Consider the following 12,095-nt stretch of genomic DNA (forward strand, 5'->3'; position numbering starts at 1 on the left):
CTTCCACATACACGTACATTTTAATTTGAACCCATCCCCTTGATTGAGAGAGCAGCTTCGAGATCACAAATATTGTTATGGATCTGCACATTTGTAGTTTCTCAAGTGGCAACTAAAGGAAGGTGTTTGTTTACTAATGGAAGTCTGCAGGGTCTGGATATATCTTTTTGATTAAGTTTTGCATTTTTCTAATAAGAAAACTCTTGGAGTTTGTGAGGAGGAGAAGCCACTTCTTATGGGAAGCCAGCCCAGTTTGGTTTTCTTTCCATTTTTAGATGCACATACACTTGCAAGTATGTATACACATTTGGTAATACCAAATAAGGAAAACCTAAGACAGGTGCAGGATTCCAGAAACACACATGCCTACACAGATACACACACACACACACACACACACACACACACAGAATCTCCCTCTTTCACATATACATATTTGCCACATATCTATCTAATGGATGGAAGAACAGATAGCGGGCAATAAAAGGTTGACTTCACTTTTAAAAGGATATTTGGCCAATTCTTTACAACATGGTCCATCTACTGGAAGATAGTAAGATAAAAGCTTGAGAATGTTTGTGCCCCTTTATACCCCCAAAATTCCTAATGACATTGGGAAAAAATACTGCATTGCAGCATTTGCCAGCGCACACTCATGTGTCTAGCATCCGCTGGCCAGCTCAACAACAAATGTACATATTAAGTGTCCAGGCATATAAATTAAGTGCCTGGTGGCCACAGATCATTGGAACTGATGAAGAAATTTGTCAAGGCCAAAGTACCTCCGTCCACACACAATGACCTCTATCAACACCGCCATTCCTTCTTTGCGGTACACACAATTTGTTTCTTTTTCTTTTTTTAATTAAAATAAGGCATTAAGATGCCAAGGACTAAGTGAAGCAGCATATATTCTCACGGAAGGAACAGTATTTGGTCTACATGTAGGAAAAGAATCCACCCACAATAAAGAAATAAGTGCAAAGGGAAGAAATCAAACCAAAGAAAGGACTTGCCCTGAGGAAACCTTTTCATTGTTAGTGGTAATTCTTACTTGAGAAAAACACCTTGATTCACCCACAAATTCTTTTAGAGACACTGAACACACACACAAAGCACTATTCAGGCATGATCTCTAGATTCGAAATGTCAAGCAGATTACCCCCAACAGAAATGCTAAGTTTAAAATACGTGAAGTCAACCAGGTCTCAAACCCTTTTTCAAGACTGAGTTACAAACTCAAACGCAGATGCGTAGCTCATTTTCTTTCTCTTTCCTTAAGAGAAAAATTCCATTGTTATTAGCTCACAACACTCTGGCCCTCCTCTCATCACAAAATCCTTGAATATTCAAAGGACCAATAAAGGGCTATAGGGAGAGGAAAAACTTTTAAGGCTTTGGAAAACTATCAAACAGAAGCAAGCTCATCTGTATCTGGCCAGGACGATGACTTGAATGAATGGCAGTTAGAAATGAATGGGACTACAGAAATGAGTGGCTAAGTTGCTTGTTAGGCTTTTTTTTCCTTCTAACCGAGATATTAAAATTATAAGTCTGTGATTCTCAAAGCAGTTTCTCAGCCATTTCCCTAGCTATTTTCATTTTATCCTTTTAAAAATTTAAATATTAAACGATGTAGCCATGATGTTACAATGATATATACGGACATTCTGATCATGAAAACTGCGATGTAGTCAGGTGTTTTTTGCAGAAATATTTCTGATCAGATTTTCATTTCTTAATAAATGCACACTCAGCCCTGTGTTTCCATAAAGGCACACCTCCACATGCAGGTAGTAGGCATTAATATTTTTAAGACAAAGAAGCAAGAAAGGTCAGCAGTAGAACCACGTGTCTTTTTTACAACCCATGACAAGGTGACAGTTCTTATGGAAACGATTTTCCCCCTAACTAAAAAATGCTAGAAATTTCTCAGAAAAAGAAACTCTATTAGAGATAATAAAAAACTAGTCTAATCTTTAAGAGGTATATGACTATGCAAAGGTTCGAGTGTTCGACATATGACAAAAAATAAGTTTATATATATTTCCTCAAGAGTCAGAACAAAATTTTTTAAAAATCCCCCAATAAGAAGACAAAACAAAAAGAAGCCCTTTGCAAGGAAAAAAGAAGGGGGGGCGGTGAGTGCAGAGATTTGCAATGGAGAGAGTAAAAATTAAGAGTACCTTCAGTAAAGCCAATTATATTTCCTAACCTTTTAACATATTTCAGTATAATTTTAATATCTCATTTTTGGGCTCAACATTAGCTATGTGATCATGTATCTAATTTGGAAGGAACCATAACAGATCATGGTTTTATGCTACCTCCTATTCGCCTAAGCACTATACCTTTCAGTTCTCTGGTACCCACCATCACGAGAAAAAGAACCTACTAGGAAAGCACACTCAGAGAAAAAGGGAGAGACGCCTGTCACCCAGCGCACGCACGGGTCCTAGACATTCAGAGACACTAAAAAAAAAAAAAATCAGCTTTTCACTCAGTTTATGCCAAGATCAGACCCAGGACCAAATGCCTTGCAGTTGCTGCAAGGGTGCAGCCTGATGGACCTTGTGGTTAGAGGTATAGAGTGGTAAACGAAGCAAAGGCCAAAATACAGTTTTTCATTTATTATTTTTAAAAGTAATTTCTACTTAGGATATAAAACGAGGGATGCAATGAACTCCCTGGAATTGTAGTATCAACATCTGATTTAGTAAAAACACCAATATCACCTAGCACAAAATCATTGCTTTAGGGTAAATCTATTCTACCTATATTTTTCCTATGGATATTTGCTGGAAATTTCTAAGAAATCATTTGCAGAACCTATCAGCTGTGGGAGTTCACTATTATGCTTCCGTCAACTTCATTCAATATAATTTACATTTTTTTCAAATGGCCTCACAGGATTCCTTGCGATTTTTCGCACGTACAATTTCACAGCAGGGAAAAGGGGGAAAGAGAGAGAGACAGAAAGAGAGAGAGAGAGAGAAAGGGGGGAAAAAAGCAAGATTCCCTACCCTCCCTTCCCCCTCGTCTTCTTCTCTCTCTCTCCCTCTCTCTGTTTTTTAAACCAAAAAGAAAAACAACAACAACAAAAAAAACAAAACAAAACAAAACACAAAAACCCAGGAGAGACAGAACAGATGCTTAAAAATAGATTTCTAAAAATCACTGTAAACCAGAGTTAGAAATGTAATTAACACCTATTTATAAAGAATAATTAAAGTTGGGCCGGCCACAAAGAACAGCAAAGATAATCGAGGTCCTGTCCTCCCCCCTTTTTACACTGTTTGCAGTGTGTTCTCATGATAGCCACCTGCTCCCGACTCGGCTTTTCCTCTGTTCGTTTCCCCGGCAACCTTTCATTGGGTTTTCCTCCCAGCTATCGCTTTCAGTTGGGCTGCTCGGTCTAATCTTATTTGTTTTACACCCATCAAAACAAGCAGCCAGACAAAGGCAATCCTCTAAGAATGGGAAAAAGACCACAGCTTTGTTATAACATCTATGCAGAGCGAAAAGTCCTCCCCAGGCTTTGCTAGCAAAAAATAAGTGAGATGGATATGAATTTACAGCCTCCCCACACACCCGGCTTTGAAGCCCCTGTGAAAGCTATTGCTGGTGAAATTCAAAGTCAAAGTGGGCACCCGTGGCATCTGATTGTGCCATTTTTTGCCATGTCTTCGGGGTCAACATCAGGCGACAGGAGCGGCACTCAAGGAGTTTCCCTGCTTCTTTTTTTTTCCCCGAAAAAGATGATGCTAAAAATAGATTTACTACTTTGGCAGAAAGGTTTTCCACTTCCCCTTCCACATCCCAAAGTCCTGTTTCACAAATGCATCTGCTGGTACTGAACCCCACCTCCCCACCCCTCGTATCCAGCCTTCCCCATCACTCCTAGTAGGAGACTAAAAAAGAAATGTGCCTTTAACTTTAACAGTCATGTAATTCTGCTGAAAGCTCACAGAGGCGGTGGACACGCCAGCCAACAGCGACGGTGACATTGTGATTGTCAAAAAAGACACCAACCTTGCTTGGCTAAATGTGTGTTCGATGGAAGAGGCAGTGTGTGTGCCTTGTGTGCATGCAGTGCCATTACACTTGGAGATGGATTCTGGCTTTCAGAAAAGAGAAATACTAATAAACACACACATACACACACGATCTGCACGGTGATTTACGATGCACAGTCCATCATCCTTACACACACACACACACACACACACACACACACACGGCTGGAATCTCCAAGCTGCCTTCCTCTGAATTTTCACTTACCATCTTCAAGCCATTCCACTCCATCTGTGATCAGAAGAAGATGGACCCTCACACAGTGTGTCAAAAGCGGAAAGGAACGTTATGTAAAAGCTGACATTCCTTCTTACAGAGCTGCTGCCCAGGGAAGGAAGCAACAACTCAACACGCCAGGCACCGCTACACAAACAAGCCGCCTCCTCTTTTTTATGAGGTCATGACAGGAAACTCTTTGAAATACAAGATGCAGCATTTACTGAAGCCCAAATAAATCACTCTCTTTGCCGTTTTGACTGCGCAGTCCCCCGAAACACCACTGCCCATCTCAACGTTCAGGATCCAGGAGCTGCCTCTCGAGCTTTACATTTCCAGCATGGAAATGGAGATTCCTAGCCCCGCTGCATCCACCTCCAGCCCCACAAAACCCAGGCATATAGACAAACCCCCCTCTCCCTTACAAAAAAAAAAAAAAAAGCCTTTTCTGCCAATATGGTCTCATGTAATATAACCTCTTTCAGCAAACCAGCAATTATTTCAGTCCACCTCCCCTCTATACCAGCCCCCTCCTTTATGTTGAAGGGAAAACTGACAATGACCTGTTAAAAATGACAATCTATTTCCCCACTGCTTTTCAATAAAAGGACCTACCGGCACTCTCTACACAAAAGAGATAGTAAATGTAGGAACCAAACAGCAGCAGAGAACTAAACTCTTGTGCAAGCATAAGACTGGTCAAGGTGTAGATGCTTTTCTTCCCTCCAGCAACACAAACAACAGATTATAAATCTAGTCATACCTACCATAACCATTCTTATTGGCAAATATTGGGTCTCGCAGAGCTTCGACTCTTCTTTTAAAATTTGCAAAGGTTTCAGGATATATTTTTTAAATGACTACTATTGTTATATATATTTAAAGATCCACAAAACACAATGTGGATGATTGTAAAGTAAATCAATTATTTGGGGGGAGGGGATGGGGGAGAGAAAGAAAAAAAAAGAAAGAAAAGGAGCAGTGAGCTGAAACCCCCGATTCTAGGATGTAGATAAGAACAACTGAACAGAGCCTTGCTGAAATTGGCTCGAAGCTTCCCCTTTTTACATCCATTTATGGGACCATCTGTCAGCCGAAGCCAGGATCTGATTGGCTGGGGAAACGAAGGGAGGCGTTGCAACATCAGGTGCTATTTAAATTAGCTACTGCCAGATTGACGATGTTAATGATTTGGTGACCTCTACAACAACAGAGACCAGATTTCTGAACTGCTTCTTGTGTCTGGTAATTAAGGCCAGGCTGAAGCAACAACAGCCATACTTGTATTTTTACCTTTTCCCTCCTCCTAGCTCAAAAGTACTGTAACAACTGCAGGTCACCGGACGGCCACTTGCAAACCCTAACAGTGGGAGTGTCCCCCCTTTCCCCTGTCCTGAGGGCTGCAACGCCAAACCCCTTTGACAGAGGGCTTTTCCAGGATAGAATATTTTCAACCACCTTATCTTTCTCGACAGTTGCTTTCTAGCGAAATGCATATTTAATGATCTGCCTCTAGGCTTAAAGATACAACAAAAGCACTTTAATGTGCTAATACATCTACATTTTAACTTTATTATTTCCTAATATTGCTGATTTTTAGTAAGTAATGCTCCTTCCGCAGCTAACCAGGCCAGCGTTTCAGGAGAAAGCAAGTTTGAGATTGTGTTTGCTCCACAAACTGGGTTCCTCCAAGTTTGATTCAGAAAACTACTTCCTAATAAAAAAAGAAAAAAAGCTGGTGGGGGGGGGGGGAGGGCAGCTGTCAGCCTCTACCTTTCTGCCTTCTGTCTGAGCTTTTCAAAACACAGAATGATGAATGATTTATTTAAATGAATTTATTTCTCAACTTGGATGGGGCATGATCTGAATTTTTAAAAATCCACTAAAACACAATCTCTCTTTACTATCCCCACTGCTATAAAGAATGGTAAAGCAAGCTTTTAACAACAGCGTCATTTCATGACCGGTACAGAGTGCTCATCTTGCTGGACTGAACACGTGATTTTGCTTCTCTCCTCCAAAAGATGTCTTTTTTCTTCAGCCTCTGAAAAGACTTGCAAAGAGACATCTAGCAAGTGTGTGGTGATGTATACAGTCCGCCTGCCTATGTTGTGCATTTCATAACTTCTGTGATACCAGCCTTCAGTGTACAGTAATTTGCTCTGGTTTGGGTTTTAAGGTGGCTTACCTGAGGAACTTAACGCTTTACTTCTAACCAAAAAGCTAATTTATCACTATTTATTTAATTCATAGTTTAGTCAATTTGTTCTTCAGTGAATACAGAGAGGTAACAAATGTTACTAAAGAAATAATGCAACATAATTTAAATTTTGGCTGGACTTGGCAGCGAGATGGGCCTGGGAAGAATAGAAATACAGACTGAAAATCATGCTACACTCTGGACCCCAAGTCCGAGAATAGATGGGCCCGTGAAAAATTAGTCAAAAAGGAAATAACCTTTACATTTAAAAAATTAGAACTATTGTCTCCCAGCTACTATTTCACGAGCACACACCCATAAATATACATAGATATGCACGCTTTGAAAAATATAGATACACCATGAAATAATACATGTTGGGTACACTATATGGAAAATTAGAGTTGAATATTAATGCATCGAGCTGTTAGAAATACAAATCCATGAAACAGAAAAGTAGAAATGTCAAAACTATAATCCCTTCAAGTGGAACCAGACTGAATTAAGTAAACTTTTAAAATAATTTCTCTAGCAAATATACAAAGAGTCGTACAAGTCACAATAGTACCACTGGATCTGCTGAACTGGGTTCCCGGGATGAAGTCCTAGGTTGAGTGTTCTACAGAGCACAACACACAGACGCAGGGCAGGGACAGGTGCCCTAAATCAATGACAGCAGTCCTGAGTGCCATCTCCCCCACACAGAGTACTGTGAGGAGAAACCCATGAACGCAGGGCTGACAAACACACAGATGAAAACAGCTCACTCCAGAGCAAAATATTTCCTTTGCCTTTCTCTGGAGGTTACCAAAGTCAGAATTTCTTAAAACCACTCTCCCGCATCCAGCCTAACCCCAGCACGCTCAGCGAGCTATTAATTACCATCAGGTGTATCAGAAGATGCTGTGGCCGCTCAGCTGAAGCAGGACTGTGCACTACGGCCCAAGTAATCAGCTGGCTTGCGAGGCTGGAAAATCCATGCACTTTGTATATTGATCACTTCTCCAAAAACCCTCCACTCTGAAGTCTTTCAAGGGAATCCTCAAGCAAATGCACAAATGTCCTCAGAGGCCTTTTCTCTAAAGACAAAGGCCGAATGCTATTGTTGGGAAAAGTCAACCTTATTATTGCATTTCCAATAGTACCATTCATCTTTCAGAGTGAGGGGCTGACCGCTCCATCAGTGGTGTGACATTTGTAAAGCAACAGATTCTCAATATATTATCTCAAGAATCAGGCAGGCGAGTCTCCCAGTCATGCAGGATTTTTTTTTTCCTTCTGCCACAATCCTCCACCACCAGAGAAATAAACTTGTCTCACTCGGGCAGCTAAGGCGACCTAAAAATGACACCCCAGAGCTGTGGGGCCGCCAGCGTCGCTGGATCCCTCTTACCATAAATGAGCAGTTTCTGGACTCATTAATAACAATTTCCCTTAAAAGGAGGACTCTCCTATCAGTCAGCCCCTTGCCACCATGCACACATCCCAAAGGTTGCGGACATGTCAGCATCAGTCGCCGGCAGCCAGCTTTCCCACACAGGGTCCAGATGGACTGTACCAGAAGCCAATTCAGCGTTAATAACTCCCTACTCCGCGCAGCGCAGAAGCCTTACGTGGCACAATGGGCCAGCGAACAGCAGCCGGCTGAAGCTGCAAACGGAAAAGACAAACCAAATTCTCCAAAAGCACCAAAAGGAAGGAACAGAAAGGGAAGCGTGAACTGTATTCCTTGACTTCCAGGAGAAGAAAAAAAAGGGGGGGGGGCGGGGGAGGGAGAAAGAAAAAAGAAAAAAAAAAGAGAATCCTTCATAAACATAGGGGGATAAAAATGAAGGGGGGGGGAAACAGATGCTGCCCAGAAAAAAGTGACAAAATATTACCTCATTATTTAACAAAGCAGCATTAAGCGTCCTGCTGATTTCAAACATCTTGCCACAGATTTTGTTTTAAGAGAAACAGTTAGAATCCTTTGCAAAGCACTCCGTCTGCAAAGGGTTCTTCAGTGCTGCTGCGCGCCCCGGAACAGTCAATATAGGATTTCCCCTGAGTTCGCACATTAAAACCTGAGCCCGCGAGCCGCGTTCTCCCCGCATCTCCCCCACCGTGGGCTCCTTCACGTGCGCTGCTCTCTTTGCAGGAAGGAGCAGCCTGCCCCAAACATGGCTGGTGTCTAAACTACTCTTTAAAGTAACAGTTCACGACACAGCCACCAGGTGGGTAGAGGGCACAGACTCAGATGAACCATCCTAGAGGGCTGTTGCCCCCCCCCCCCCCGCCCCGCCCCAGGTGTGGAGTGTGATGCGAGAAACGCCAGCCTCCTAACGGGCACCGGGCTCCTCTCTCCCTGTATCTTGTCAAAATAAATAAATAAAATTCCATCTCCTGACTTCTGGCGAGGAAGCAAAACAAAACACCAGCACCAATTCTAATAAGAGCTGTGAAGAAGGAAACACAAACATGCTTTGTTTCATTCAGCGAGGGATGAGCAAGGAAAACCCAAGCGACACAGAGCAAGGGGGTGGTGGGGGACGACCAGAAACTCCACGGAAATGATCCTCCTTTAGCAAAGGGAGGAGAATATTGATTCACATGATAAAAAACCAATTCAAAAGTAAACATATGGACGAAGCACATGCAAGATGGAGGCAAGAGTTTGAGGGCGCAACTTTGCTTCTGGGTAAAGCATTAGGTTTGTCTGATAGGGTCCTTCATGATAGGAAATAACCCAAAAGCTTGAAAGTAAAACAAAAGCAAGATCTTAAGCACCTCTTTCAAAAATCCAATTATATGAATAGCTATAAACAACCACAAGAGCAAAGTAATCATATATCTCTCCCCAGTTCTGTTCTTTTTCCCTAAGATCTGCCTCCAAGTGGAACGTTTCTGTCCTGTGTTATTTTGGGTATATAGCTAACTTGGTGTCTCCTTTGTACAATTCTATTCCAATTAATCTGCTCCTCTGCCAGGAATAAATAGAATGTCCCAGGCTGAGAGCTCCAAGCGATGGAGGGTGGATGTTCACAGATAAAGGACCACCTGGACAAAAATAAATCTCATCACTTACATTGTTATATGGCCTGATTTTAAGGAGGATTTTATTACAGAGCGTGCATCCACTATTCTACGTCCCCTCGTATCTAAAAGAGAAACCAACACGCACAGATACCTGGGACTTGGTTTTCTTGGCTGGACAAAATTAAAGCCCTGGAACTTCCACATCCTCTTGCAAACACAGATGTCGATACTAGTATTTTTCCAGCCCATCCAGGCAATATTTAGCCACACACAACAGTGACTGTCTCCTTCATCTTTAAGTCAAGGCTGCATCACTTAATACCATTTAACCTCCTCGCATATATTAAGTTTCAAGTGACAATTTTTAACTGGGGAATGAGAAGGAGGAGTTGCTCTCATCAAATTCTGGTTGTATGAAATAAGCTAATTTGTACACTCACCATATGTCTTAAACACTAATTAAAAAATGTCACTTTCTTCAAACATTAAAATGTAATCAGCCTAGTAAATAAAATATTCTCGAGTTTTCTTGCCTTGGTGATAATTTAAAGAGTGTTTATCTCAAGGTAACCTCTCTATTTTGATTACCAAGAAAGACTTTTGATTTGAAAAGGGATAAAAAGGAGATATTGGGGGTTTGGGGAGTGAGAAGAGAAAACCACAACTGTACGTAGCTGCACAAAGGAAAATAAGATGAAGCGGGGTTTTAAGGACCATAGTCTTGTTACCCTAAGGCAAATCTAGCCAATCAATACCACCCATTGACGGCCTACCATCTGCCATGCTACCCAGCGATGTGGCTAAACAGACCTGTTCCATATGACCGTAGCCGGCTCATTTTCAGTCGATTAGGGCAGTTCCAGAGCATTCACGTGCAATAGCACAAAACTCCAAGTCTGACTGAGCCTCTCTCTTCATACCAGTAACCTCCCAGCACAGCTGCAGACCTTTTTCTCCTGTTCTGGGTGTCTGGATTATCTCTTCCTGCCACTTAAAGGAATTAGCAAAATAGGGTGGGAAGGTAGAGCAAACAGACACTCACATATCCACACACACACACACACACACACACACACACACACACCACACACACTGATAATTGCTGGCCGTTCTTCACTGTCATGCAGAAATCGGGAATTCCATGTGCTCTGTCCTAATATGATTATGGCACATGATTTAAATAGCATCATCAGTGACTATGACCTGACATTTTCCTGTAATGCTATTTCTTTTTATCTTCTCCTTCTTTCCTTGAAAACTCAACCTAAACTGCTGGTCTTTCTTATTTAGAGAAAATGCAATCAGCATGCCCTGATGATGGTATATTCTATTTAAGGGCTTTTGATAAAATTTAAAACCTAATTTTCCTTTGATGAATTGTGGTATTGGTTTTGTCTTTTTTTTCCTATGAAAAACATGAAATCAAATTTTATGAGAAAAATACAAACATATCACAGAGGCAAGAAAAATGCACCAGACTGACGCGGAGTCTATGGGAAAGATCAGGATTTCACTGTCGATGTTCTCTTAGAGATATATGACCCGATCATATGATGTTTTTCTCTTTCCTAAGTAGTTTCATCTACTATGGATTGTGAGAAAGAGCTACAAGGATGCTACTGTGTAGGAAAATGTGAGAAATGGATGTCTAGTCCACTTAGATTGCCAAGAGTCCACCTGTGCAGGTAAACCAACCTCCAGGTTGATTCACACTTGATCTTCCTGTTTTCTTTCCATACTCCTAAGCCTTACACTACAATAGCAGCCAAAAGTAGAAGGTTCTTTCTAGAATCAATGTACACTTTTTCAGAAGTGCCTTTGACTGTACCCTTAATGCATTAGGATGTCTTTTCTGGGAAAGAAAATTTAAAGGACAGGAAAACTGCTTTACTTACAAAATTCTTAAAAAGGTAAATACACATTCATCAAAAAAAAATCTAATTTAGGTGGAGTCCCTGTCTGGACGTTTCACTGTTATATTCTTCACCATAGCCTAAGAAAACTCAACAGGGTCAATGTGCAAACACAGAGATTTCTGAAGATCCCTGCATTAAGGGATTTGAAGTCTTTCCATTTCAATTCAGATAAGCTTCACTTACTAATTTAAAGTAAAGAAACAAAAAAACTTCATATAAATATTAATCTTTCCAAATCAGAGGCCATTGAGCAGATAAATACGGAGTAGCCATACCAAAAGATACAGTTTTTATCCATATTAATATAGTTTTGAAAATAATTCAGTATAGAGTTAAAACAAAACCCTGAACTCATGTATAATACTGTAACTATAAATAAAGAAATAGATGTATTGTAAAAAGCAAGGAAGGAAGTTTGTAGGAGGAAGAAGGAGGAGGAGAAGGAAGGAAAGATAAAGGGAAGGGGAGGAAAGGGAGGAGATAATGAAACAAATAACAGGACTTATAAAGTACAGATAAAAACTTTTTTTTTTTTTTACCAAGAATCTACTGTATATCGAACACTACAGTAGGTACCTGACGTGCACAATCTCATACGCCATCATAGTGGTGACAATGGTTATAACTAAGCATTTTTCTAGAAAGATGTTTTCCTCATCTAAAAGTGGCCAAGA

At 41.0% G+C, this 12,095-nt stretch overlaps 1 protein-coding gene across 11 annotated transcripts in view; it reads right to left on the reverse strand.

Moving 5' to 3' along the window:
- ELAVL4 (ELAV like RNA binding protein 4) overlaps positions 1–8,810 on the reverse strand; it is an 87,613-nt gene extending 78,803 nt beyond the window's left edge. For 3 of the 11 annotated variants that reach the window (XM_072724029.1, XM_025991868.2, XM_072724030.1), the window contains exon 1: positions 5,058–5,340. Coding sequence is in view for 9 of the 11 variants with exons in the window: in XM_072724030.1 (XP_072580131.1) it covers positions 5,058–5,066 (9 nt within the window). In the remaining 2 variants the exon portion in view is untranslated. Of the gene's footprint in view, positions 1–4,281; positions 4,691–5,057; positions 5,382–7,372; positions 7,392–8,370 lie in introns of those variants that run through there. The other 8 variants (XM_072724028.1, XM_025991866.2, XM_025991867.2 and 5 more) reach the window with 7 other exon arrangements.
- Between the last annotated feature and the right edge of the window lie 3,285 nt (positions 8,811–12,095).

The sequence above is a fragment of the Vulpes vulpes genome, chromosome 10 (assembly GCF_048418805.1).
Source record: "Vulpes vulpes isolate BD-2025 chromosome 10, VulVul3, whole genome shotgun sequence".
In the NCBI taxonomy this organism is placed as follows: domain Eukaryota; kingdom Metazoa; phylum Chordata; class Mammalia; order Carnivora; family Canidae; genus Vulpes; species Vulpes vulpes.